Source organism: Dichomitus squalens, assembly GCF_000275845.1.
Source record: "Dichomitus squalens LYAD-421 SS1 unplaced genomic scaffold DICSQscaffold_76, whole genome shotgun sequence".
Lineage (NCBI taxonomy): Eukaryota > Fungi > Basidiomycota > Agaricomycetes > Polyporales > Polyporaceae > Dichomitus > Dichomitus squalens.
The window spans coordinates 30,406-57,114 of record NW_006766958.1 but is presented as its reverse complement, the minus strand read 5'-3'; the positions used below and the strand labels follow the sequence as shown (position 1 = coordinate 57,114).

The window sequence follows — 26,709 nt, the reverse complement described above, 5'->3', positions numbered from 1 at the left end:
CGCCGTATCAAATCAGTCAAGCGCTTTCACGCATCGCTTGACCTTCCGCGCCGAATATCTATATCTAGACGTTGCACTTGTGCACATCCTATACCCCACACGGAAAGATAAGCTGTCTGATATACTGCATTCCGAAAGCTTGCTGATTTCGAGACGTTTTCACTACACTTGAGCTATGACTGGCTCGTCTCTTGGTCCATAACACTGACGACATTTATTTTGCGTGCACTACATAACAGGCATATAAGAAACATAAGGCGAAGTAGAACATAAATCGAGCGTAAGGAGTAAAGACGAATGGAGTAGCAGCGACTCGGGGACTAGGTGAACCTTTAACGCGCCTTGGATTTCTTGCGTGGACGCGTCTTCTCGGCCTTAGAATAGTCACCAGGGTAAGGCCGCTTTATCTCTGACTTCTTCGATTCCGGTGCCGCTTGCTGTGGTGCAAGGGTCGGCTTGGAAGAAATGGCTCTGATGTCGGGCATGATTGGATAAGGGGATCTGTAATTCTTGTCAACTCGATCAGGCGCCTTGTCACCAGCGAGTTTCCACTCCTCCCGCGCAGCCCAAACATGGTGGAAGAGCGCAATCATAGCGTCGTGATCCACTAGTAGCTTTGCAAGGGCAACGTCCTCAGACGTAGGAGGGTCCTTCTCCTTGAGAAGAACTTCAGCTGTGTATCGGTTGGGGTTCGGAGCTTGGGGGAACTCGTCGTCAGAGTAGAGTCCGTCGTCGTCTATCTCGCCTTCATACTTTTCAGCGTCGGCCTCAATCTCGGGGACGTTTTTGTCCAATGTGAATGGTGGAGGTGTTCGGGCAGTGTGATCCGAAGTCATTGGTGACGGAAGTGGGAGCTGAACAGGCAGGCGAGCGCGCCACGTCTCGTAGTCCAGTACCGCATAGTGAGCCTTGAACCATCTAAGCACCGTAGCAATCAACTTGTCCATAGGGCTTCCAAAAAGCACGCGAGTCAAACCGTAGCCCTTGGAGAAGACGAGCTCGCCTTTGTCGCGAATGATCATAGACTTCTTCTCCCCGCACGAAATCTTGCCGTTGAGGAGGGAAAAGCAATCGAAGTACTCGTCGATGAAGCTTGCCACCTGCCCATCTGTCAAGGTGGAGTGAAGATAGCGGATGGAGTAGTATATGAGGACATGAAGCAGGGATTCGAGCTCATCTTGAAGACGGTGGCGGCTCAAAGCATTAGACAGCAAGTTCACTGACACAAACTGCCAAGTACACTAAGTTTTCCGAGTTAGACTGGGGACCACCTTTCCTGATAGTATCGAGGGCACTTACTGTTCGCTCTGGCTGACGCGGCCTTGGGCGCTCCTCTCCCGTTGCCACGCACTTGGCGACTTCCCAATCGCTGAGTATTCCCACCCAACGGAGTCTCCTTGTGTTGTCCTTCTTTGTGATAATCTTCGGGTATATCAGGATGTTACCACCGGTAATGTCGCGATGAAAGATCTGGACACCGGGAAGCGTGGACGCCAGCTTATGTGCTACATGGCAATGTTAGCCTTAGAGTTACTATAGAACATGGGTGGGACACGCACTGCGGAGGCAATCAAGGATAATGCTCACGAGCTGCCGGCCATTCTTGAAGTTCTCTAGAGACATGCACACTTCCTCCTCAACCACCCGATAGTGCTGGTGTTCACGGATAGGACAATCAGGGCGAAAGGACAGATTGGCAGTCTGTGATTGGTCTGGGACACCAGGTGGTGATTGAGGGACCAAAGCGCTTTTCGTGGTTGAACCGCCCTTGGGCTTCATCCGGGCCACTCGAGAGCTGGAGTACGAGGAGCTGTGAGAGGATACGGCTGCGGTGCCTGCCGCGGGATTCTTGCGCAACCACCAGGCGGCGGTGATGGTTACTTGGTTGCGGACATCTCCATGACAGGCGACGGTCGGGACATTGGTGATATCAGCGGCACGGAGTTGTTGCAGAATAAGGCCTTCCGGGTTGACGTTCTCGTAGGATACGCGCCACGAGTCCTTCAGCCAGAAGAAGCGCTTTGTTGCAAGCTCATGCGCGATGTAGCCACGAGTGCCACGACCTGCCATTCCGCTTGCGGTATAGACGGGTCTACCAACGAGGAAGTAACGTGTGACTCCTGCGTCCACCACCTGGAGCTCGAAGCGAGGATAGTCCTCACTAGCGATGGTTGCAGCGAATGCTTCTCGAACGTATCTGAAGGAATGGTACCCTTCTAACTCGCCGGGAGAAAGGTTGCGTTCAAGGTGTATGGCTTCATTCTCTTGTCGAATGAGAGCAGCCAAATCCATGCGGATGTATCGGAAGTCGAGCTTATCCAGACGGACAGCAGTGGGGTCGACACCAAGACGCTCATCCGATAGATGGGAGATGCGCCATAGGAACTCGCAGAGAGCATCGGGGTGTTCGTAGTAGTCGATAGCGGTGGTGAGGACTGTACCAGCCCTATCCCAGCGCGTGATTCGAAACTTCCGTCCAATGACGAGGAGCATGAAGAGAGCATGGCGGTGTTGTATGGAAAAAATGCGTTCAGCGTAACCAGTGATTTGCTCACGCGACTCCTTGCGGGTGTCCGCCTCTGCGTCAGCACTCCCGCTCTGTTCGGTATCCAAGTAAGGATCCTTGGCACTTCCTTCCTTACTGGACTTGAACTCCACTGGGACGAGCTGTATATCCCAATGGGGACAGCCGTCGGTAGGTGCTTCGTGCGCGTGGAAGAATGCGCCATCGATCTTCTGGCCAGTTTCGTCGATCTCATCGGAGTCGGCTTTGTGCTGAGAGATAGCGAGCACAAGGCGTGGACAAAGATCATGCTCTCTAACGGCATCAAGCTTTCGATTTGGTCAGTATGGAGACTAGTATAGGTAGCTGTGGCTCACCATGAGTTCAACCACCTTTGCCTCGATGAGTTCATTTGCACCTTTCAGCTTCTTGAACGGGTTATCAGTTCTTGTTGGTCGCGTCGGGAACATATCCGAGGAGGAACATGGCAGAAGCTCATCGAGAAACATAGTGAAAGAGTTGGCGAGGACGGATCGACCTTCCATGTCCTGCGCAGACTTGGCCCGGTATTGCAAGAGGTCGACGTTGCCGACCGAGTTCGTGGCCGCACTCTCAACCTTGCGCATGGAGCGAGGAGTCTCCTCGAGCTCGATGTTGGCGCTGGGAGCCATGATGGTTGACTATGAGTGAGGCGAGCACTTCTGAACCACCCTGGGCGGCTTTTTATAGGTTCTCTGACCGATCAATGCATAATAGGGAAAGTGACTCGGGATTCGCTTAGGGTTGGCTCGATCACATGCAGATAGGGAGAACAATGGAAAGGACTACAGGCCAGTGAGCGTCCCGATGACGCCGATAAGCGTACGCGGCTTGCCTCTTGCAGTGACATAAGACGAAAATAGTATGAGCGCGAGCTCAGTCCATGGCAGGCATTCCGGTGATTTCTACCAGAGAGATTTCGATAAAATCGAGAGGGAGGAGACAACCGCAAATCCATTTTCCCCGTTCTCCGATGACTTTTGTGCGGAAGAGCCACGTTATCATGAATAGGTTACGTCGTGCCTCTCCTTTTCATCAAATCTTTTCAGGTCGAAAATATCGGAATGCCTGCCGTGATTGCAAGAAAACAGATATGCCATCATTCTAAGGAGGGGCCGTACGGCATGAAGTGGACGACCACTTCTCTAGGGACCACGAAGAAGCGTGAAAAATTGGGGACATGTCAGACCACCCTGTTCAGAAAACAAGAGGGCGTGCTTTCCCCACCGTGAATCTTTGCTTTCAGAAATCAAGTTTTCTCATGCTCTGCGCTGCAACTCCGTGTCGTTGCGTCTTGTATTCTCATCTCTATAGATGTTCACTCACGACTAATGGCGGACCAGCAGGAGCCCGCACTTGTACGCGGTAGATTAGATGAGACCAGACAGGCAAGGTATGCGCGCAATGGCAGGCGTAAAATGTGATGACAGCATTATAAGAGGAACTCATTCAAGAGTTAGGTCAACGGAAATGTTTTGGATTGACGTGGCTGACCATTAGGTTCGGGTGTCTGTATCACTCAATCCCGGGTACTGATGCCATGGCTGGCTCGTCTATAGTGGTACATGTACACGTCTGTTACTTAGATGGCAAAGACAGCAATACAGGAATCTTTCTGATATCCGTTTCAGAAAGGCATACATCAGGTAGCCTCGATCCTGAAAGTATTCAACTACGGGAAATTGGTGCCCTCGCTTGGATGAAGAGGAGAACGATGTCTTGGGAACGTGGACTGAGCACGCAACTTTTTGAATTCAGACTATTGTGATCCCAGCTTATCTCCTCCGCTGATTAAGTATACGCCCTTGAAGATGAGTATAGATCACTGTTCCGCCACTACGAGGTCATGGAACGTTCAGACTGTAGCACCGTGTTCTAAACTACCGGTGCTATCTAAGACAACTGCGACAAGCCGGCGCTCATACTGAAGTTCCCTGAGCGATGCGGTAGCGTCTGTGTTTTCGGACTATCCCGTCCGGAGGAAATATTGGGGGAAATTCTTGTTTGGCGTCCCTCGATGCAGTGCCAGTGTCCGCATGTTCTGCCAGGGCCCTCTTCCCGCTTCTTGCTGTTCGGCGATGAAAGACGGACTTGCGTGGCCCGATGAGGATCAGAAGATGGAGGGAGATGGTGAGGACGTGACGGATTGCCCTCCCACCAGTCGGCGGTGACTGTCAACCATGTCGCCGTCACAGACGGGCTCACGCGCATGTAGCACGCCGGCAGCACTAAGCTTCCGTGAACCCTGACCTCCAGTCTCGGGAGCACGTACGACGTTCTTGAGCTACACGAAACGACCTGTCTAGCAATCTCAGACGACGTAGCCACGCGTACCACGCGCCAAGAATTCGGGCGCACGAAAGGCAGGTACTTCCACGAGGTAAGTGCGTGACATCTTCCCATGGCACATTTTGAGCGTGTAGCACCGGCAGAGAGGTCCTGAACAAAGAGCAAGCATGATCGAAGACCGTGTGGGGATCGATACGCTCGGACTCCTCAGACCAAGGTTCCGGTCACTTAGGTCGTTGTCAATCTTCAGATTGGCAAACTCCATTCGCGTGAAGTCAATGTCCCCAAGACAGACACGAGTGGCGCTGGGATCGAAGCCGAGCGGGCTCTCATAGAGCTGTCAGATACGCCAGAGAATGTCGCACAGCACATGAAGGTGGTCATAGTGGTCGACCGTAGGAGTAGTCACCAATCCAGCACGATCCCAGCGCAGGAGCCAGAACCTGCGATCGACGTAGAATAGGACCAAGAGGAAGAAGCGCTATTGAGCAACGAAGACGGCGAGGTTCTCTGCAACGGAGGAGATCCAGTCATATACCCGCTTGCGAGAACTCGCTAGCATTCCGAGTTAGTCTTGAGGCTCAGCGTCATCGAACGGGTCGAGGCCAGGGTGGTTAGTCCGCACGTGTACAGGTACACTCTGGTTTGCGCAATGCGGATATTCTCCTGTGGGCACTGTAGAGGTGAGGAAACGTGCGGTAGACAAGTGGGTCCCTTTTCCATACTCGCGGTCAGAAGAGGGGTGATATTTTAAAGCCGTGAATCCGGAAACGAGGTCGTTGCCGTTGAATGCAATCGCCTGAAGAGCCGATGAGCTTTAGCTCAGACATCGAGTACGAGAGGACAAGCTTACGATCAGCTTTGAGATGTCGTTCTAACTACCCTGTGAGCAGTGCGCAACACATCATATGGGTTTGAGTCTGCAGTACTGAGGGTGCAGAACAGGAGATCTCGTCACGGAGGGGCAGCAAAAGATGCGGTGCGAAGAGAGCATTCGAGTCGCTTACCATTCCAGGACAGGTAGTGTGCACTTGGTTGAGCCAACACTTGATTCGCTCCTGCTCCTGATCTGGCCTCGGGAGGAAATGATAAGTACAATGGAGTCTTCGTGTAATTGCGTGCGCACATTTTAGAATCAAGCTTGTTCCAGAAGACAGGGATGCGAGTGGGAAATAGGGATACAAGGTGTCGATCATCAGAATCGGCATAACAGACGACAAGGGGCCTACAAGAGTCTCAACCGAGTCATTTGCAGGCTGTCGGTAGCACTCTCCGCCGTCCGAGGCAATCCGAGTGAAACAGACCCAGGACGTACCTGTGTACCGCTCATGAACATCTGGTCTACGTTCGCGGCACGCCGTCTAAAAGCCACGCGCAGCGAGATCGGAGAGCGCAAGTCGGGTGCCGTTCAACGAAGGGGCCGCTGATCCTTGCCCGTCAGTGACCTTCTAACGCTGCCAGTCGTGAGTCCTGAACAAGGAGCGGACATACTCGAATACCTCTGAAAGTCGACGTTTCGCATGACTGTGTAAGTCCTGAGGCCGCAAAATGCACGCGCGTGAAGTCGATGTCACCATAGATGACTGGCCGGAAACACGATCGATCCGGGAATACTGTCACGCGGAGACGAGCTACACACGACGGAGCTAAACAACATGCATCTCTCGCATCTAGCGCGCATATATGGACTCGAGGCAGTTGAGAACCCACCTCGACACTCGCACTCATATAAAAACTTGTACTCATCCTACCGTACTCCAGTTTCCAGCAATATCTCCGACAGGGTTCAGACTGTTCGTATTCGGCGAGCGCTCATCGAATTTAACGCATGACGAGTTCGACAATTGTACAGCACTGGGCACGTACCGACCCCCACGTTCTGCGAAGCCACTTTCTGAGTGGCTGCAGACGGATAGCTAGCTAAGTATCTTACAATGACAAACGCCGTCGACTTCCGCAAAGTCCTCGACGTGCCACGCTATAAGTCACAAGCGCCGGGAGCGCGAGACCGGCGTCATTAGCCGCACGTGGCCACTCGACCCTCGCAGTATGAGCCCCGCGAGTCCGAGATCGCTCCTGCCGCCACGGATCCCAACGAACGGGCGTGTGGGCCGTACTATAACACGCTGCAAGCATGCGTAAAGCTTGAGCTGGGGGACGATCTGGACTGATGGCACCGGGAGAAGCACATCCCATTTGGGTCAAGGTGCGGTGTGCTGAAGAACGGAAGCCGACCTGCTTATCTGACATAGCATGAATGGCCGAAGTTACGACGCGCCGCCGGAGATAGCATGAGACCGGCGACTGTTCAAGGCGATGAGGATGTGGGTTCACGGACACAAAGCCTCAGAACACCCACATTGTAGCAACGACCTCAAGAGGTGTAAAATGAGGGGGAGAGGAGAGTGGACTCAACTCGATCTTGGTCCGATTGACCCAGTTTGCACGGCGAGGATACTATCGCTGGGGTATGGTATGAGAGCCTTGGCCCATGGAACATGCAACGGCATCGTTTGAGTACCAACCGTCCTTCCAGGATGAAGGGTTTTGGCCGGAAATGTAGAGAGAACAATTTCATACTACTGATCTTTACATCAGTGGCCGTATCCAAGCGAAGCTAGCTTGCCGACAGCGTACCAAGGAAGAACGAACTCACCAGTGTGGTATCCCCACGAAACGAGACCTCAGTCTTATATCCTAGCCTGCGATGAAACCTCATGAACATCGCTCCTACAGCCTCCAGGCTCGCCATCTCGCTGGGTACCGCTGTCGGAGGCTATCCAAGATGGGTAGAACGGAGAGGATCGGAAAGTGACGAAGACACATTAGCGAACCTGGAGTCCGGCACCGTGACCTGTGCGTCGTTTTCATGAGCTAGTATAAGCAGGAGTGTAATGAGCACGTCGAGCGGCCGAGCCGTCTGCAGTCTGAAATGAGACGTCGAGATGGAGGGAGACAAGCAAGTGCGCGTGGGAACAACAAGCGCCTTACGCATACGCGCCTTCTTCGACTGGCCATGAGTTTTGTCACGATGTCGGCCCCCGAGCCCTGATGTCGCCGTGTTGCCTCACGATCTGAGCTTGCCCGCCATCATCCTCGACCAGCTCTGCATTACTGCGCTTGTATTTCGTTCACTCTTTGTGTCATCGCTGTACTCTTGTGAAACTCTCCGTCAGCACTGTGGCTGGGGACTCTTACTTCTACCATTATCGGCGTTTCGCCTTCAGCGCGATTCGGCAGATATTGATGAGCATCACTCTTCTGTTGCGTGAGCTTGAGAATTACATAAGAGAGACATGATGGAATGGGTTCAGACAGTACGATCTTTAGCGGTTGAATCTCACCTCAGTGGAAATCTGGCCGGACGAAACAAAGATAATGACTATTGATATACACCGCATAAATAAGCTACAGATACTAACAGGCTTCACACAATCCAAATTGCAGTCGCTGCTCATCTGTGCCTATATACGCGTCAGCGCAACAGCCTTGCGAACACATGGAAGACAGAGACGCTACCTTGCGCATTCACGACCGTGCAGACCGCGAGAACAGACACCTCACGGGGTCGGCGCGAAGAGCGCGACGGTCGCACAAGTGGACGAACAGACACCCAGTGCAGCGTTACAGGCGAGAATGGCGGCCGGCACCCCCGCGCCGGCGGTTACAGTGCCAAAAGTGAAGCCCGCGCCCGCGTAGCAAGCAACGGTGACGGTGTTGCATCCTATAGCGTTGATGTGAGCGTGAGCTATACGCTGCGCAGGGTCGATAGCGTACCTGTCTGGCAAAGGCCGTAGGCGATAGGGCCAGCAGTGACCGTCGGGAAGACGGCGAGGAGGCTAGTGGCAGCGATGGCGAGGGTAGAGAGGTGAAAGCGCATGATGGATGTACAAGTGAGTCGAGGTGGCTGGTTGGGGAGATGGGTGGCCGAAAGGGATGCAGTCTTAAACGGAGCACTGGAATCCAGCACGAACATGGTCATATTCAATGAGAAGCTACCGCAGCACAAGGGGCGAGGTTAAAGCATTGCAGTACGCAGTCTACAAGACGCCGATCGCACCGGGAAAGATGCCCCTTCTTCCTGGCCTGGACCAATTGCACCGCGAACGTTCGAATGGACAGTCACGCTGAGGGCACGTACAACCTTACCTCTGCCACTTGCCATCTTCTATCACACGCATCAGGCATGCCACACGGCCTTGAGACACACGAGGCGATCGGTCGGCAGCCCTCGCACGCTGCGCAGCAAGACCCAGGGCGCTTAGAGCAGAAACTGGATACCATTCAACGACGAAGTTGCCGATCTATACTCGTCAGTGACAATGAACGATCTTCTAGCGCCATGGCTACCAGTCGCTGGTCCTGAGAAAGGAGCGGACATACTCGAATACCTTTGGAAGCGAGCGTTCTCGCCGCTCTGTCGACCGTGAGGATGGCGAAATAAATGCGCGTGAGCCCAGAGGAGGAAGGGGGTCCACCTTAGATGCGGGACCGCTGTGACACGGAGACGAGTCATACGCACGACGAAGTCAGACAGCAAGCCTACCTCGCTCCCAGCACATATATCCACTGCAGGCAGCCGAGCAAACGCATAAAGCCCCGTCTTGTGCTCGCGCCGCGTGCCGCAGAAATCGACGGCGTACGTTGCGACTGGCTCGACCCGCACGCCGTCCACGGCCATTCAGCTGGTAGTTCGGGAAAACGCAAGGATTGCCGTATGGAACAGTACGGGGCTCAGTGTCGTACCAGTCGTTGAACTCGTCGTCCGTCAGATCCGCTCCGCGCTCGCCAGATTGCGAAGAGACTGAGCCCTGTCAGAAATACATAGCTGGGGTGCCGTTGGACGAGGTCGATTGTCGAAGTGAGCTTCGACACTCGCACGTAGGACCCTTCGAGTCCAACATCGTCCCGGCCGTCGTGGACTGCAACGAATAGGAGTGAGGGCGATACTGCGTCGTGCTGCAGGAGAACGTCAAGCCTGGACTGGAGGACGATCTGCACCGATGGTAACCGGATGGGAGGTGCAGATCCCACTTGGGTCAAGGTGCGGGGTGCGCAATTATGGAACTCTACCAACTTACCTGACGATGCATGAATGGCCAGCAATACCGTACGCCGTGGCGGATGAGGCTACTTGGGAGAGGGGACGTGTGATCGGCGACTGACCAGGGCGACGAGGACGTGGATTCAGAGACAGAGACGAGGCATTGAAATGCCTACGATGATGTAGCAACAGCCACGAGAGGTGTTCGCGGAGACGGTGGACTCACCTTGATCTCGATCGGCTCGACTTAGTCCGTACGGAGAGGATAAGCCGTGGAACATGCAACGACGTCAATCAAGTGCACTCCTTTCCAGTATAGAGCATTACAGACAATCGCATGGGAGCAAGGGGTGCTGGCTGACAGCGTACGGAGGATGCGTAGACTCACCAGTGTGATACCCCCACGGTACGAGAACAGATTCCTGGGTCTCGTTTCCCTCAAGAGGACCTCGCATCCAACACCCCTGTACCTACCATGTGAACAAAGCCACTCGTCGCTAAATAACACTGTCGAAGCCTAGTTGGGTGGGGTAGAGCAGAGACTGCCAGAGAGGGAGGGAGGGTCGGCAAGCAACGAGGACATGTTAACCACGTTGAGCAGTCGAAGTGGCGGTCGTCTGTAGTTTGCAGGGAGATGTCGAGATGGAGGGAGCCAAGTGCAAGACGTGGGACACAAGCGCGCCAATGTTGCATCATGATCTGACTCCGAGTTTGCCCATGGGCCACGACATCGATCATCCTCGGCCAGCTCTATGACTACACTTGCAGCTTGTCCGCTCTCTGGGTCATCGCTCCTATCATATTGTGACTTTGGTGGTACAGCCTGGTTTGCGTATTCGCCTCATCACTTACTGGCAGAAACCTCGAGCTTTGTCACCGCGTCCTCGAAGTTCGTGACTAGGTCAGTTCATATCAAGACATCAAGTGACGTCTCTCATTCCCAGCAGCCTTCAGATTGATTCGCCTATTGGACAGCCCCACTGCTACATACGAGCTCGTATACATCAAGCAGTCTAAGTGGACGTCCATGGACATAGGGACAGTGCATCCAACAGGGTGCACAAGGTGCGCAAATTTTATATGAAGGCAGGAAGACCCGAACAGAAACGCATTAAGCGTCCTTGTCCAACGATGCCTGTGAGGCCGACTCCCCGACGGACTGCCTGAGATAGTCGAAGTGGAACGGCCGGTCGATAAGAATAGAGGTGCCGCGATCGCGAGCAGGCGAGATTCAGTGGGACTCCTGGACCAATGGAGCACGGAACTGAAGCTTGTGACTCGCGACGGCCGAGGGGAAGGCGACAGGTAGATCGCGAAGACGAGGCTGTCCACCTCGCTCGAAACTCGGCTAAGACCTCCGAGTCATGACTTTGATCTGGTCCTGGGTAGAGCGGCACGAGCCTGGCTGCGTGTCCGCCGCGTCGACGCGTGAAGGCGGGTAGGGAGAGTAGCGTTCCGGGCTGGGGGGCTAGTCCTCTGCCGCTTCCTTGGGGGCATACACGGAACATCCCCTCCCAGTGCCGGAGCGTTCGCCCCGGGCGCAGCAGGAGGGCTCTCAAGGGATGGCAACCGATCGTCTTCAGGCCAGTCGGCATCACGTAGGACTCGCTCGAACAAACCGAGCACGAAGACGTGGTCCGCGAGCTCGCTAGCCAGCCGGCGTTCCTCCGCAGATGGCGTATTGTCCGGAGGCGTCCAATTGGCGAGTTCCGCAGCTATCTCAGCCTGAATCCTCGCGTCTTCCTCGTCAAGTACCCTGGGTGGTCGCATATATATTGGGTAGGGAGAGGGAAGGCTCTCAGGAGGTTCGGATATGGCGGGGGAGACTGGTGGCAAAGCCGCCTTCGAGAAATCGTAATTCAACACCTCGTATCGAGCCTTGAACCGGGTGAGCATTTCCGTGAAGATGATGTCGAGGGGACTATCGAAAAGGAGAGGCATTTCCGGGTGAAGCGTTTCCAACTCTCCGGTGACTTCGATTGCAATCGACTTCTTTCCGCACGTGTACATACGGTTGGGGCCAGAGTAATTGTTGAAGTATTGGTCGATCCACGACCATGGGTCGTCACAGGAAGAGCGGAGATGGCGTACTGCGTGATAGAGCAGCACGTGAAAGAACGACTCGAGCTCTTCTGGGACACTACTATACTGCGAGGGTCGCAGCAACAGGTTCACGGACATGAACTGGTACGTTCCCTAAAGCCATCATCAGTCTACAGTCTAAATACCAGTGTAACATCCGAATACTTACCGTACGACTCGCTTGAGCGGCCTTTGATATCTCATGGAGGCCCTCTATGGGCTTCGACATCTCCCAGTCACTTAGAACACCGGGCCATGCGATCCAATGAGCCTTTCCTTGAGGTCCGCGCTTTATTTTCGGCAGTATGAGTAGGTTGCCGCTGCTGATGTCCCGGTGGAGCCGTCCAATCTTCGGATGCGTTGCGACTTGATAATGTGCTTCGATTGAACAAGTCAGTACGAGAGAAAGGTTGCGTATACGCATGATGACTCACTGCGAATACCATCCAACACGACCGATCCTAGCTGGTGGCCATTCACAAATCTCTTGAGTGGCAGACAGACCTCCTCGAAAGCAACACGATAGTGCATATGCCGTTGCAGAGGGCAGTTCGTGTGTGCGGGCGCGTGCGCGGTCGACGATCGCTTCCCTGCAGCGGTGGTCTCGTCCCCGTTCATATGGACCGCCGCTCTCTTTCGTTTTCGATTGGCAAGGGGCGCACTGGAAGCAGGTCCACGAGATGATGGGTGGGAAGACGTGGGAGAACCTACCGCAGGAGAGGACGAGCGAGAACGCTGCCGCTCCCACCAATCGGCCGTAGTGGTAACTTGATTCAAGATGTCCCCATGACATATGAGCGTTGGGACGTTGTCAATACCGGCTTCGTTGAGCTGATGGAGGATATCGCCCTCTGTGTCAGTGAACAGGAGGGAGGCCCGCCAAGTGTCCTTGAGCCACACGAAGCGATTGGTCGCACAATCGAGAGCAACATAGCCGCGCGTTCCGCGACCGAAGAACCCCTGAGAGACGAAGCTAGGCTTGCCGATAAGGACATGACGAACGCCCTTGCCGTCTGGAACCTCGAGTTTGTAGCGCGGCCAGTCGTCGGTGAGCGAGGCCTTGAATAGCGAACGCACATACTCGAAGACAGGGGTGCTGCCGGATCCGAAGTCCAAAAGCGAACCCCCTTTGTGATCGATATCGCCGGGATCAGGAACACTGTACATATCCATCTTCAAGTAGTCGACTTTGCCTGGAAGTATTCGAGTGGCACTAGGATCAAATCCGAGAGCGACATCGTCTAGATGAGAGAGTCGCCACAAGAGGTCACAGAGAACACCAAACTCCTGGTAGTAATCGATGGAAGGAGTGACGATTACCCCTCCGTGGTCCCATCGGATAAGGCGGAATTGCCGGCCGATGATGAGGAGCGTAAAGACGAAGGCGCGATATTGTGCAGCGAAGAGCAGGTGTACAGTTTCAGCGATGTCGTCGAATATCTGTCGACGGCGGCGCTCCGTTGAACCATACTCATCGTAGCAAGGCGTAGCGTCGAAAGGGTCTATCCCTGGTGAAGGGGTCTTGAATTCAATTGGGATACGCTGGTCGGCCCACCAAGGTTGTCGTCTGCTGCGCGTCGTATAATTGCCTCGGAATAAGGCAGCTTTGAGACCATCTTCATTCTTAGCGGAAGACGACGAACCCGGTTGAAAGAATGATATCGATGAGCCGGGAGTATGGGACGTGCCGGCGAGTGACTGGACCTGGAACTTTACAATCAGCTCCGCCACGGATAGTGGTGTCGACACTTACGAAGAGTGGAGAAATTTCGGTGGCTATCATATCTTCAGCGTCCTTAAGTTCCGCGAATGGATTGCAATTCGCACTCTTTAGACGGGTAGGGCGGCTGAAAGTCGGAAGGAACGCGTGTCGAAACTCGTCGATATCCACATGGACGGCGTGGTTCATCATCGTGGATGTGTTGGAAATCAAGTGGAGAGAGACAGGAGATGAAGCGAGAGCTCAGGGTGGCAAGACGTCGGCGATACTAGAGCGGCGATGGAGAGCTGCTTAACGGTGGTTACAAAGCAGAGAAAGAGCTCGCATGAGGTTCAATCTGAAAGCGCTCACGTGGCCGCTTGCCGATCTGGGTATGAAGAGGTGTTGTGGTCGAATGGTTAGGAAGTGGATGGTAGGTTACGATAAACGCTCGGAGCCCAATGCTAGCATTTATGAAAATCAGGAGAACAATGATACTGCCGCCCGGTCCGCGCAACTGGTCAATACGCAATACATCAATTTTCCTTATCCGGGGGTGCGTAGGCTGGCTGACGCACCAACTACAGATCTTCCGGATCATCTTAGAGGTGCGCGGTAGCTTGTGTCAAGCTGCGGGGTCGCAACGCTATGCAGGAGTTTAAGTAGACAGATGTACTTACTCAGGATGGCAGCGGAGCTGATGAGTGGAAAATCGTCTGTGACTGACCTTGCCTCTCTCGTACGCCGCTGCAATGCGCTCGGATAGAGTATGTTGGGCTTGTGAGCAGGATGTTCGGTCTTAATCGCGGACAGAGCACATTTTTGAAGGTCCAAGTGCAAAGCATGTGGATGCTTGTGGGATCAGGGTGGTATAAGAGGAAGGGGTCTTCGAGATCAAGATGTTACTATCCGGCGCCTGCGTTGCTACACCAAGTAAGTTGTCAATCGGAAGCCACTTATAACAAAAACGCGACTAAAGTACCACTCAGTAGAGCCTCCACGACCTCGCTGCCTAGCACAACGGTAAGTAGGTAGGCGCGATGTCAGTAGTCCCGACAGTAAGTTCTGTGCGGCTATTAGTGTCTCACAACGGCCCCAAAAAGCAGTGCCAGGAGCGTGGATTGAACACGCGACCTCCAGAACTTCAGTCTGTTGCTCTCCCAGCTGAGCTATCCCGGCATATAATGGAGATGCCACAGCATTAGTAGATCGATGCAAATTGATGACATCTCGGGGTATACTGTCTCCGGCCCCTGTGTTCATGTCCGATTGGTAGGTATGTACTATGTAGACGGACTCTGCTATGTAGATGCCTCAATGTCTGCTGTCATCACACTAGCACTTGCAGGTGTTCGACGGATGTCATTCGCGATTGGCGGTGCGATCCCTTGCTTGAGTTTTGGGCTAGTGTACCGTATAAATGGCATTCCAGTGGGCCATCCAAGCAGCGTACTCGGCTCGCGCCTACAGTACAACATCATTGCTACTTTCTTAGTCTGCCAGCCCCGCTAACATTTGAATATCTTCCTACGACCGTACTATAAACCGTCACATTGTGAGCCCTGTGAGTCTGCCCTCCTCGGCTAGCCATCACTTGCAAAGATGGCACCATTATCGCCATCGCGCTAATTGCTCCTCATACTTCGCGCGACGCTTTCGAGTATTGATCCGAGTCTACTATAGCAATAGGTCATAGTGACCGCATTATCGACAAGAGAAGTCGTCATTACCCGCCACGCTCCCGAGGAGCATTGCAGACACATCGCGGGACAGTCACAGCAGAAGATTGATCTGAGAATCTTGCTAATATATTCAGAATGAGCCAGTCTCATCACTCTACAAACTACAGCAAAGTACAATGGCGGTATGATACACTACTGCTATATAGACGGCGAATAAGTCAATTGCGATGATAGCCTCCCATCACATGTCCGATAAGCAAAGGTAGAGGGAGTGGGTTCCCGAAAGCGATACCGAATGGTGGCGACGCAGACGAAGGTACAGCAAGCGGTGATGGCGTACACGTATGGATTAGGAAAGAGATGCGTCGACGAAAGACGGAGAGCGGGCGGAAGGACGGAGGAGCAGGATGTGACGGTCGACGATTAATATATGTTGACGCGGAGGAATAGCATATGAAGTCCTCGGGAGCGATATCATTTTCGCGCACGGAGAGGGTGAGTACGGGCTTGAGGTCGCGCGCGCGAAGTCGATGGGTGCAGGCGAGCGGGTAATGACACGTTGCGCTCACATCCGGACATTCGCTGTCGCTTCGAGCTCCTCGGCGACGCATCTCCATTCGCGCTAGCATCGGCCGACGACGGCTTCCGGTCATGGGATGTGGGTATACGATCGTTGCCTCGCCACCTTGGATCCCGGAGCGCTCTCGCAAGGCGATCGAGCATGAACTTGTGATCCGCGACCTGCTTCGCGAGCTCCCGTTCCTTAGGAGTAGGTCCCTCGTCAACAAGACAAGCCTGAGATTGAGCTTCCCATTTTGCGACCTGCTCAGGGTCACTGCCAGTGTCGAATTTGTCATACTTGGCAATGTATATGAGCTCATCAAGAAGGGATAGTGGCTGCGGAGGAGTGTTGGGATGGGGAGGAGGGGGGAAAGCTTGGGCAGCTTCGTACTCCATGATCTTGTAATGAGCCCACAAGCTGTGCAGAATGTCAGAAAGAACGTCGTCCATGGGGCTGCGGAAAACCAATGCGCTCAGCGGGGATCGGATCCGAAGCCAACCAGCCACCTCCACCGTATACGACTTCTGGCCGCATGTGAGCATGCGCTCTGGACCTGCGTATCTGTGAAAGTAGTCTTCTATCCAGAAAGAGACGTCGGGGCAATTCGAGCGGAGGTAGCGCACGGCGTAGTAGACAAGGACGTGGAAGAACGACTCCAGCTCATCGGAGATCTCCACGGGCTTGGTGATGCGTGTAAGCAGATTCACTGACATGAACTGGTAGGTTCCCTGATTGCGCTTTGTCGTGAGTCGACTGATGCGTAACGAGCAGAGGAGCAACCCACCATACGGTCCGCCTGCGTAGCCTTCGACGCCACCTCACGGGAATCCGATGATCTCGACAACTCCCAGTCGGTCAGGACACCTGTCCAGACGACTGTGGGTATTTGCTTCTCCCGAACCCGTACGATTTTTGGGTATATCAGAATATTACCCCCGCTGATATCGCAGTGGAGAAGGCGAGTCTCCGCATTTGTAGCGGCTTCGTGGTGTGCTGCAAATATAATGATCAGAACAAATGAGAGCAAATTATATGTCAGAACTCACCACGCAGGCAGTCATACACAACAGCGACAAGCTGACGGCCATGTCGAAAGTTTTTGAGCGGCATGCACACCTCTTCCACCACAACGCGATAGTGTCTGTGTGGTCGGAGAATTCCGTCTGGAAGAGACTTTGCGCGAGCCTTGGCAGCGTTCGCAGCTTCAGCCCGGCGCCTCTTTCGCTTCTTCCCACCCGACGATGAAGAATGGACTGCCGTGGCCAAAGGTGGTTCCGATGATGACGAGGGACAGGATGGATGGGGAGGGTCAGAACGAGCCTGTATGCGCTCCCACCAGTCCGCAGTGATCGTAGCTTGATCGTGCACGTCGCCATCACAGACGAGAGTGGGCACATGAGACACCCCGGCAGCGTTGAGCTTCCAAAGGACCTCGCCTTCGGTCTTACTGAGCATGTACGACGCGCGCCACACGTCCTTGAGCCACACGAAACGACCCGTCTCGCATTCGTAGGCCACGTAGCCACGCGTGCCACGACCCAATAATTCGGAAGCACGAAAGGTAGGCTTCCCTACGAGGTATGCGCGAGATCTCTTCCCATCGCTCACCTGGAGCTTGTATCGCGGCCAGTCGTCGGAGAGCGAAGTCCTGAACAACGACCGAACGTATTCGAAAACGGGGTGGTCACGAACCTCAGACTCGTCAAGTCGACGTTCTGGGTCGCTCAGGTCGGTGTCCGTCTTAAGGCCAGCGAAGTCCATTCGCGTGAAGTCGATGTCACCAGGAAGGACACGAGTGGCGCTGGGATCGAAGCCAAGCCCGCTCTCGTCAAGCTTTCCGATGCGCCAGAGAACGTCGCACAGGACATGAGGGTTTTCGTAGTAGTCGTTAGCGGGCGTAGTGATCACCCCGGCACGATCCCAACGCAGGACGCGGAACCTGCGTCCGACGAAGAATAGCATGAAGAGGAAGACGCGTTGCTGGGCAGCGAAGAGGATCTCAGCGATGTCAGAGATACCGTCGAGGACCTCCGTCCGAGAACGCTCAAGTGCGCCATAGTCATCTTGAGGTGCGGCAGCATCGAAAGGATCGATGCCGTTGCGGTGGGCTTGCACGTGGATGGGTACACTCTGGTCGGCCCAGTGTGGGTGTTCTACTGTTGGCGAAGCACCGGTGCGGAAGAGTGCTGTGGACAGCTGTGTCCCATTTCCATACTCGCAGTCAGGAGAGGGATGATATCTTAGAGCCGTGGCACCGGAAACGAGGCCATTGTCGTTGACCGCTGCCACCTACTCTACGAATGAGTTGAGCCATGGAGAACGGGATAAGAAAACTCACGATCAGCTCTGAAATGTCGTTCTCGTTCATCTTGTTCACATTTCGTAAAGCATCGAATGGGTTTGATGTTGCTGTACTGCAGTCGGAGGAATCGCGTGGTTGCGGGAGGAACTCGCTGCAGAACTCCTCGGCGGAGAGAAGAACAGCGGAAGGGGCCATCGAGTACACCGAAGAGTGTGGCACTTGTGGCTAGGACGATATGCTCAAGACACAGAGAATATAGGTTGAGAGAGAGAGGATGATGGACGAAGGTACAAAGGGTAAGGAGACAATAGTCGAAAGTCAACTTGAACGTGCGCGTCTCTTCCCCTTTTGGTGGCGTTGGCTCGGCTAACTCCGACGGCTCAGACGCTGGCACTCCTCCGGGTGGTTCGAACAACATAGAGCTAGCGGGTATTACCGGGTTATCACCACATAGAAATACCATGAACAATTGGTAGCACTTTGCGTCAGTGCGAGCGGATGATGCTAACACCATCCACTATAATATTGTTCCATGGCAGTTGTGACGCCGGCTGGCCCGGAGTCAAAGGCCGCGTGCTGATCGTGAATTCGTCGAGAACTTGTATCATCATTCCATCAGTCTGAATTCCGTTACTATTCGGCACCATGAGTAATGTGGGCATACACAACATGTCACGATAGTAAGATACAAGAAGCTCGATGTTGTTTGACTACGGTACCATTCCCACTATGTGTGATCTGACTCGGAGACTATCTCGAAGCAGATACAAAGAACCAAGAAGCGTTCGTACGTAACTAGAAAACTATGCCACGTCGTTATCCAGTTGACCAGGAGACAAATCGACAGGTATAGGCGAATGAGGAGATGTCCAGTTCTTGGGTACACGGTCCTTGACCCTGTGTACCGTCGCCCATCCGGCCTGGTGCATATATTTCAGAAAGGTTTGACGCATCCAGCGGTGCTCCCAGACATTCTCAGCCTGATCCCTTTCTTCCTTGGTTGGCTTCTCGGGCTTTGAGCCTGCAGACCCTGCTGAAGAGTCAGATCGAGGACTAACTGGCGCTGACCGGGACTCTGCGCTGCCAGCATCGTCATCCAACATGCCGTGCTTTCCGAGCGTATAAACTAGAGGAACACCGTTGACGATCAGTACGGGCTCTTCTGTGTCCACTTCAGGTGGTGGGGACTCGGAATGGGCTGCATCTCGAGTATCATATTCCATGACCTTGTAATACGCAGCGAATGAGGTGAGGCATTCGTGCAGTAGCTTGTCTAGAGGAGTTCCGTTGAAGGTGATCTTCACGAGCCCCCTCCTCGGCACGTAATACGAGAGCTTCCCTTTGGTAATGATCGTGTCCTTGCGCTCACCACACGCAATGGTACCTTCATGTAGAATGAAGCAATCGTATATCTCGTCGAGAATGATTGCCACGGAACGGTCATGTTTGATGCTCGATTGGAGATAGCGGATGCAATAGTATATGAGTATGAGGAGGATCGACTCCAACTCGTCCGGGATTTCGGTTCCCGTGCAGTTGTTTATGAGGTTGACAGACCTGAACTGCCAGTTCCCCTGCGCGATCAGAAATTCAGTCAGGGTCTCCTGGAGTGACAAAGCGACTACGAGGCTTACCGATCGATGAGGTTGGCGTGCAGCATGAGCATCCGGAGAGTCAAGGTCAATGGGTTTTGACATCTCCCAATCTGTCAAAATCCCAGTCCAGTTGAGAGTGCGCCCACTGATGTTCTTTGCCCCAAATGGAAGGACCTTTGGCACGATGACGATGTTACTATCGCTGATATCCCGATGGAGGATGCGAAGGTCAGGGTGTGTAGCCACTGATTCATGCGCTGCAGGGCGTTCAAGGGATGTCAGGCCGCCTTTCATAGCATAATACATAGCGAGATGAAACTCACTGACGAGACAATCCAGGAGCAAACTCACGAGTTGAATTGCCGTCTGAAACTTCTTGAGTGGCATTCCCACCTCCTTAACTACTACGCGATAGTGTTGGTGCTGAAGGAGAGGGCAGTCATGTCGAAAGTCAGACACGCCTTGAGCAGGCCCGGGGTCCGCAGAGGGCTCGGACTCGTCGTCTCGTTTGCGCTTTACTCCGCGTGGCCTCGCAGATGGTGCAGCGTTCTTGGTTTCCCACCAATCTGCCGTAAGCGTCCTCTGGTGGAGGATGTCCCCATGACAGACTAGCGTCGGGACGTCGTCTATCCCAGAGACGGCGTTGATACGGGAAAGGATGACGCCTTCCTGCTCAACCTTCTCATACGCGACCCTCCAGGAATCCTTCAGCCAAACGAATCCACCGGTGTTGAGGTCTATGGCAGTGTATCCGCGAGTGCCACGCCCAACCGCGCCACTTGCGCAGAATGAAGGTTTCCCGACGAGGAAGTTACGCTGACCAGTGCCCTCGCCTACGCTCAACTTGTATCGTGGCCACCGCGGATCGACAATGGACTCTGCGAACATCTTCCGGACATAGTCAAAGACGAGTTGAGGTCCTTCTGATCCAGGGTCGGGTGGCTCAAGCTCGCCAGGCTGTAGGACGCGGGATGTGCTGCAGACGTCCGTCTTGAGTGGCAAAGCGTATTCATCCATTTTGCGCCACTCGGGATGGGAGGGTGAGAGACGAATTGCAGTAGGGTCAAAGCCGAGTGTGGTGTCAGATACATGGGAGATGCGCCACAGGAACTCGCATAGACCATTGGGATCCTCATAGTAGTCGACGGAAGGCGTGACTATGACCCCGGCCCTATCCCAGCGGAGGATGCGAAAACGTCGGCCAATGACAAGGAGCATGAAGACGGCGGTTCGATGTTGTATAGCTTGAACTAGCTCGGCGTAGGTAGTGATCTGCCCGAAGACGTCCTTGGCAGGAGTGTCCTGAGGTGCAGGCTGCTTTGCCGTCTGAGCCTCACCCTCCACCGTGTCATCGTCCTCGTCCTCGTCCGACTCGGAATCCTCGTCTTCTTCTTCATCCTCGTCTTCATCCTCCTCAAGCTCCTCAAGCTCTGGGACGTCTTCGTCGTCTTGCTCGTCGAAAGCCACTGCGTCCTGCGCTTGCCCCTGAGCATCGTGGTCCGCGTTGGATGCAAAAGGGTCCGCGGCGCTACCACGCTGGCCACTCTTAAACTCCACGGGAACAATCTGGTCAGCCCAATGAGGTCGTTGATCCTTCGGAACGAGACCAGCGCGATAGAATGCGGCGTCGACCTTCTGCCGCAGTGTGTCAACCTTCGGAGGCTCCGCCGGCTCCTCTCCCTTTCGTCGCCTCCTCTTCGGTGACTTGTCAGGCTTGTGCTGGCAGCGAGCCATGCCTAAGCCAGGGGCGAGATTGTGTTCCTTGACAGCAGCAGCCTGTTGGCTGCGTGAGACACCGAGATGAGAACGGTGAACAGGGACACTCACGAATAGCCTAACCACTTTGTCCTCAGACATCAAGTCGGCTTTCTCGAGAGTGCGGAACGGGTGGTTGGCGAGTTTAACCTTGGGTCGTTTGGGAGTCCTGAGTTTGCGTTTCTGAGGAACATCATAGGGAAGGAACTCGTCGAGAAACTCTTGGACGTCATCTGTTCCCGCAACGCGATCCGCTGTGTCAATAACGGACTGGGCACGATAGTGAGGAAGTGTCAGTTTTCCCGTGCATTTGACGAGACTTCGGACATTGCGTAGAATTGCAGGAGTATGCTTTACACCGCGGCGTCGACGACGGGACATGGTTGGTCGGATGAAAGAGGGGTCTGCCTAACGCAACCACGGTCCCTCGCGTTGAAGGAGAACGTTGGAATGTGGGATGTGACTTCGCGCAATCCATAATTGGCAAGCGAGGCTGCGATTAGTGTATTTGGGGAGAACAATGAAAGATCAGCCTAGTTAACCGATACGGCCAATGCACATCACAGCTTACCTCACTCAGCCGCGCGGCCTCAAAGTTGGAATGACTCGAGTTGTGCCCTTGTGAACAGCCTAGAGCGACCCGAAAGACATTCACGTTGCAATGATCAATCAACCACGAATGTACTAGAGCATGCGCTCACCCTGGAGGAGGATGGCCGGTGGAGTGGCCACAGGTGCGGCAGGTCTGTGATGAGACTGCTTGACTCAGCGTGCAGGCCCTCGGTAGTACGTCATCGAAATACTTTCGGATACAATAAAAGCATAACATAAACCACGTCCGCGATCATCATGGGGGAGAGATTGTCCCCGACTGAGAATCACGGATCACGCGAATCAGACGGGGGAAGTCCATCAGCTCACAAACCCAAAGAACTCGCCGCAGAATGTTTTCTGGGCGCATCCGTTAGGTCAGTCGAACTGGATGCTTAAGCCCTTACCTCTTTGAAACTAGTAGAGTCGTTCCCACATTGTATGTAGACATCTGATACCCCCGACTCACTGCCGATTCTGCTAGTCCGCGCGACACACCCGCGCTTGCGTAGTCCCACTCTCTCCCCTCTCCCATACTATACATCTTCGCCGTAGTCCGGAAGCAGCATCACATCAAGCCCACTGATATGATAATCCCACTCGTCTCCTACGACCCTGACAGTGTCCGAAGCCCCACCGGCTAGACGAACGCCGCCATCTACTGCCTGGCTAGCTCGCTGCATTCCTTCTCGTTCTTGAATGTCAGCAAATCGGCCTTCTCGACCAGTAGTGGGCAACGGGGGCGGACGCGACTGCCTAGGAATTGATTGGGGGATCCAGGACGATGTTCGAGAGGACGGAATCCGTAAACGAGCTCTATTGACTCTGAAGGCAGATGGTGGTGCGCGGGGCTCTTGCATGGAGCCGTAGTTTGAACTAGGTGGGGGGGCAAGGTACGAGGGAGGTGCCGGGTTTGGGTAATGCGTGTGATACGAAGGCGGGATTGTGCACGAGGATATAGACAGGTTGTCTGTGTAGTCGGAGGGGGAAGGAGTAGGCGCTGCAGCACTTGCTTGCGGAGGCTGAGTCCTCGACTCAATCCTGGTCGCATTGCCACCGGTTCAGGAACGTCAGTTGCTAGCTTCATCGAAACTCATCGTACGCACCATATGGTCGAAGGAGGATGATGTTCCTGAGCAGAAGGTCCGACGTTGCCACCGTCCTGGGAGTATCCGGATGTAGCACCACTAGCACCGAGACCAGTAGCGTCCGATGCCGCGGTATCGAGCAACCCGCGCTGGCTGAAATACATGGTCTGCTGGCCGTAGACACTCGCAGGGTCGTGATATGGGTTCAGCCTCGGTGGACGCGGCACAGCAAACACGTTAGAAGGCACGGTCTGGTTCGCGCCACCCACACTACGCGTCCTGTTCGACTCCATAACACTAATACCAGCGTTTTCACCAGCTGCGCCGCCTCTGCGAGCCAACGGAGATCGAGCGGAGGTGCCACCGTGAGTGTTGTCCGAGTACCCGGGGGCCACCGGGAGCGTGCCGCCTCGCGGACCTCCTCTTCCAAGAAGGTAGTCGCCGCCAGCGAAGGCTGGAGCAGGCCGGGCAGCCTTCACGGCGGCTTTGGCGACCTCGCGGCCAGACTTCTTGGCACGCCGAAGCCAGCGGATGACATCGATGACGACGGCGATGAAGAGCACAAGGCCGATGAGACTAAAGACAGCAGAGACGGCGGCGACCGCCGCGGTGTTTTGGAGGAACCTGAATTGAGGAAAGGATGGTTAGCGATACCGCAATGACACTCTAGTCACAGCCGTTTGCATGTCGAATTGCAGTCGTTCACTGGCACGTGCCAGCACGTCGTGACTATTTACGCGTGTTTGCTCTGCGTCCTGGCACGGATGAGCGCGGAGGTGCATCATGCCTGAGGACAAACTATCGCTCTCGATAATTTCTCAGACTGTGAAGGGTGCACAACCTGTCCTCTTAGTCTCTATTGGTAAGCTTTCAACAGGAAATCAGGCATGTCTCACTCGGTCGTGGTGGTAGACGTGGTCAGTCCCAAATCGGCGCTGGCCCGGGCCGATGGCGTTGCATATTCGGGCAAACAAACGTCGACGCGTCGACGGCCATCTGATCTGCACACGACTCGAAGGAACACGCCATGCGCGCGTTCAACGAACTGAATATCCGAATGGTGCAAGGGAGGACAAGCCGAAGACAGAGAGCTTACCCTTCGGAGGACCTATGAAGAGCGATTAGGATGGTATGCTAGTCCGCACTGAGGTGGACATACGTACGACGAAGGTGCAGACGAAGGAGAAGACGAAGGCGAAGACGAAGGCGAAGGGACGACTATAGGGATCGGCAGGAGTGATATGACTGAGAGAAGTCAGCTGCGAAGTCTGTAGTACCAAACACGGCCCGGGGGGACGGACTTTGTGGACGAGGAGACATGGCAAGAGTACAGGGTACAAAGCTGAGAAGGTAACGAGCGTAATGGCGGCCTCTGAAAAAGAGAGCGGTAACACCGAGCAGGGGGGGGGGCCAGGAGTCAGTCGATCGACTCCATCATATACACGGTGCCGTGATGCAGCAGATCATGCCTTTCACGATGAGAATGCGATGGTAAAGATGTAAGAGATGTCTAGCCTGGTGTATACGTATGGATTGCTACAATGGGCGATTGATCGCATCGCGCGCTCCGAGTTCACCTGACGTGCATAGCAACCAGGACGAGATAGATGGAGGTAACAAAGTAGAATGAACGACGGACGTAAGTGTATTACTATATGGATCGATGCAGGGCAGTGGAGAATGATACTCAGAGAAGGAGAAGGAGTGTACGATTGGAGGGAAGACAGGCTCACACCGCACACACCTGGGATCTGACCGACACCCTATTCGGCACAAGGAGGGATGTTTGCAACTGATGTAGTCCTTCTCGTGAGCAACGTAACTTCACGAACTCCAGAGGCACGCCCCGCCGCATCGCGCAGACAGGCTCAAAGTGTGCAGACACATGGGAAGAGGAGCCATTGCACTCGGTCCCATATATACGTTCACTGTCGCTTGTCAGTCGCCGACGCTGTCTGTCGGGGTGGCGTAATCTCGGACATCGCGTTCGTGTGTGCCTCTCCTTCTAGTCACCACGCGGTGGGTATGCAATCGTCCGCGAGCCAGAGAGGGCTCAAGAGCTGCCTGGATATCGACTCGAGCACGAACTTGTGGTTTGCAACCTGTTGCGTTATGATGTGGCTGTCTGGTGGAAGGGCAACGCTAGTGTCGGATGGCGAAGAGCCATGTCGGGCGGTGGAGAGACGAAGGGGCCACAGCGACGAGGTCCCCGCACAGGGCGTTTTGGTGATCGCGTCTGTACGGCATCACACACGCGGGATGCGCACGCGCTCAAGTTGGTCTGCGCGTGCGACGCGTCGACGGGTGCAGGCGAGCTGACAGAGAAACGTTGCGCTCGGGTCCAGACGTCCGCTGTCGCTTGTTGCTCGTCTCTCGATCTGTCGGCCCAGACGGGCTGTCCCGTCTTGGGTACGAATGTACTTCAAAACAAGGCGGCAGTGGTGTGATGACCCTTTTTGTCGCATTCGCTGGTGTAGGGTGTTGATGAGAGGTGCAGGTCAATCTCTCTGGACGAGATTGTGATCGTTGACGATGGCCATCTGTTTGAGGGACCGGCGGGTCAGTTCGGATAGAAGATGAAGCCTCATAGATGGCGCACGTACAAGTCGAGGGAGAATGGTGCTGAGTGCTATTGCGTATGTCCACGAGAGCGCGCACGGCAATGCGCACAGAGTCATCCTGGTCTGCTAGGGCCATCAGCAAATGTGCGAAACCGTGCCAGCGGCAATGCCATGCGTGGCAGGAATGGTAACGCCAAAATTGCCAAGCAGGGAATTGGAACGCATAAGCTCGCCATTCCAAACCTTGGGCAGGGCGAGGCGATAACAAGGCCGTCGGGAACTCCGGTGGCAATGTCATTACATACAGGAAGCTCGCCTTGTAATGTCATAGAATGACCATCTTTTGACATGCATACAGGATTGGAACTACATGGGCACAACAAATGCGGGTCCGCTCTTCGTGTGCCACGCAAGCAAGCGCGCATGGATTTCGTACGTTAGGGATGTGCCGCACGCAGCACAAGGCCTGCCAGCTTCTCCACTAGGCGTGTTCAATTCTTGTCGCTCGCTCATTTCCTCGCGCGCCTACCGGGCGTCTGCCTACCTGGATTCAAGGTCAGATCAAGCGCCTGTAGCACAGCCGCACAGGCAGCGGTGCAGCGAGATCGACGTTTTCGTCCTATGCTAGGTTTGTTATGCCCAGAAAATCTGTCCAGAAAGTGGATGGAGACGTCGGCAGATCGTTATAGGCTTGTTGACCGAGAATAATTGTACACAATGCGCCCAAATCGGAACCAGATTCGGCACGACACGCTTCTCTGGCCACCTGGGGTTGCCACTGTAAGCCTGATGGCAATTGGACTCAAAACCTTGCGGGACGACTCCGCGTCTCGAGTCATGGAGCTCACTATCTTTCAAATCGTTAAGCTTTCGCGTCGCTCCTCAGTCCCAGCTCGCGACGCTCATGCTGTCACGGA

The 26,709-nt window shown here is 54.4% G+C and overlaps 6 protein-coding genes and 1 non-coding gene across 7 annotated transcripts; 1 reads left to right on the top strand and 6 right to left on the bottom strand.

Annotated features, from left to right (window-relative positions):
* Nucleotides 1–1,127: 1,127 nt before the first annotated feature.
* On the bottom strand, nucleotides 1,128–2,841 carry DICSQDRAFT_16081 (uncharacterized protein; the record flags this gene model as incomplete). Its single annotated transcript, XM_007370785.1, has 4 exons — nucleotides 1,128–1,241; nucleotides 1,300–1,505; nucleotides 1,560–1,701; nucleotides 1,882–2,841. Coding segments are annotated over 4 exons (1,422 nt in total), but the record flags the coding sequence as incomplete, so codon positions are not given.
* A 4,017-nt stretch (nucleotides 2,842–6,858) lies between these two features.
* On the top strand, nucleotides 6,859–7,770 carry DICSQDRAFT_141262 (uncharacterized protein). Its single transcript, XM_007370784.1, has 2 exons — nucleotides 6,859–7,135; nucleotides 7,191–7,770. The coding sequence occupies exon 2, from the start codon at nucleotides 7,549–7,551 to the stop codon at nucleotides 7,702–7,704; it is 156 nt and encodes a 51-aa protein (XP_007370846.1). The 5' UTR covers nucleotides 6,859–7,135; nucleotides 7,191–7,548; the 3' UTR covers nucleotides 7,705–7,770.
* Nucleotides 7,771–8,391: 621 nt separating this feature from the next.
* On the bottom strand, nucleotides 8,392–8,711 carry DICSQDRAFT_174921 (uncharacterized protein; the record flags this gene model as incomplete). The annotated part of the gene is made up of 2 exons (XM_007370783.1): nucleotides 8,392–8,555; nucleotides 8,609–8,711. The coding sequence occupies 2 exons, from the start codon at nucleotides 8,709–8,711 to the stop codon at nucleotides 8,392–8,394; spliced, it is 267 nt and encodes an 88-aa protein (XP_007370845.1).
* A 2,109-nt stretch (nucleotides 8,712–10,820) lies between these two features.
* Nucleotides 10,821–13,869, bottom strand: DICSQDRAFT_183828 (uncharacterized protein; the record flags this gene model as incomplete). The annotated part of the gene is made up of 5 exons (XM_007370782.1): nucleotides 10,821–12,071; nucleotides 12,127–12,335; nucleotides 12,392–13,661; nucleotides 13,711–13,733; nucleotides 13,785–13,869. 5 exons carry the CDS (start codon nucleotides 13,867–13,869, stop codon nucleotides 11,238–11,240), a joined length of 2,421 nt encoding a protein of 806 aa, XP_007370844.1. The 3' UTR covers nucleotides 10,821–11,237.
* Nucleotides 13,870–14,762: 893 nt separating this feature from the next.
* DICSQDRAFT_t192 lies at nucleotides 14,763–14,835 on the bottom strand. The gene has a single exon. It is a non-coding gene; the product is annotated as a tRNA-Phe (tRNA).
* Nucleotides 14,836–15,452: 617 nt separating this feature from the next.
* DICSQDRAFT_141260 (uncharacterized protein) lies at nucleotides 15,453–18,480 on the bottom strand. Its single transcript, XM_007370781.1, has 4 exons — nucleotides 18,239–18,480; nucleotides 16,947–18,189; nucleotides 16,685–16,893; nucleotides 15,453–16,628 (listed from the first exon to the last, which is right to left on the bottom strand). Exons 1-4 carry the CDS (start codon nucleotides 18,395–18,397, stop codon nucleotides 15,813–15,815), a joined length of 2,427 nt encoding a protein of 808 aa, XP_007370843.1. The 5' UTR covers nucleotides 18,398–18,480; the 3' UTR covers nucleotides 15,453–15,812.
* A 525-nt stretch (nucleotides 18,481–19,005) lies between these two features.
* On the bottom strand, nucleotides 19,006–24,551 carry DICSQDRAFT_163888 (uncharacterized protein; the record flags this gene model as incomplete). The annotated part of the gene is made up of 13 exons (XM_007370780.1): nucleotides 19,006–19,566; nucleotides 19,837–20,054; nucleotides 20,121–20,201; nucleotides 20,619–20,754; nucleotides 21,082–21,573; nucleotides 21,625–21,822; nucleotides 22,124–22,182; nucleotides 22,551–22,560; nucleotides 22,686–23,184; nucleotides 23,250–23,855; nucleotides 24,328–24,339; nucleotides 24,395–24,449; nucleotides 24,533–24,551. The coding sequence occupies 13 exons, from the start codon at nucleotides 24,549–24,551 to the stop codon at nucleotides 19,006–19,008; spliced, it is 2,946 nt and encodes a 981-aa protein (XP_007370842.1).
* Nucleotides 24,552–26,709: the final 2,158 nt, after the last annotated feature.

Coding starts and splice junctions, on each gene's coding strand:
- DICSQDRAFT_141262 (XM_007370784.1), top strand. CDS start 7,549: ATGAACATCGCTCCTACAGCCTCCAGGCTCGCCATCTCGCTGGGTACC.
- DICSQDRAFT_141260 (XM_007370781.1), bottom strand. CDS start 18,397: ATGGCCCCTTCCGCTGTTCTTCTCTCCGCCGAGGAGTTCTGCAGCGAG. Junction 16,894..16,946: donor TGTGTATGACTGCCTGCGTG/GTGAGTTCTGAC, acceptor TTATATTTGCAG/CACACCACGAAGCCGCTACA. Junction 16,629..16,684: donor CTACGCAGGCGGACCGTATG/GTGGGTTGCTCC, acceptor AAGCGCAATCAG/GGAACCTACCAGTTCATGTC.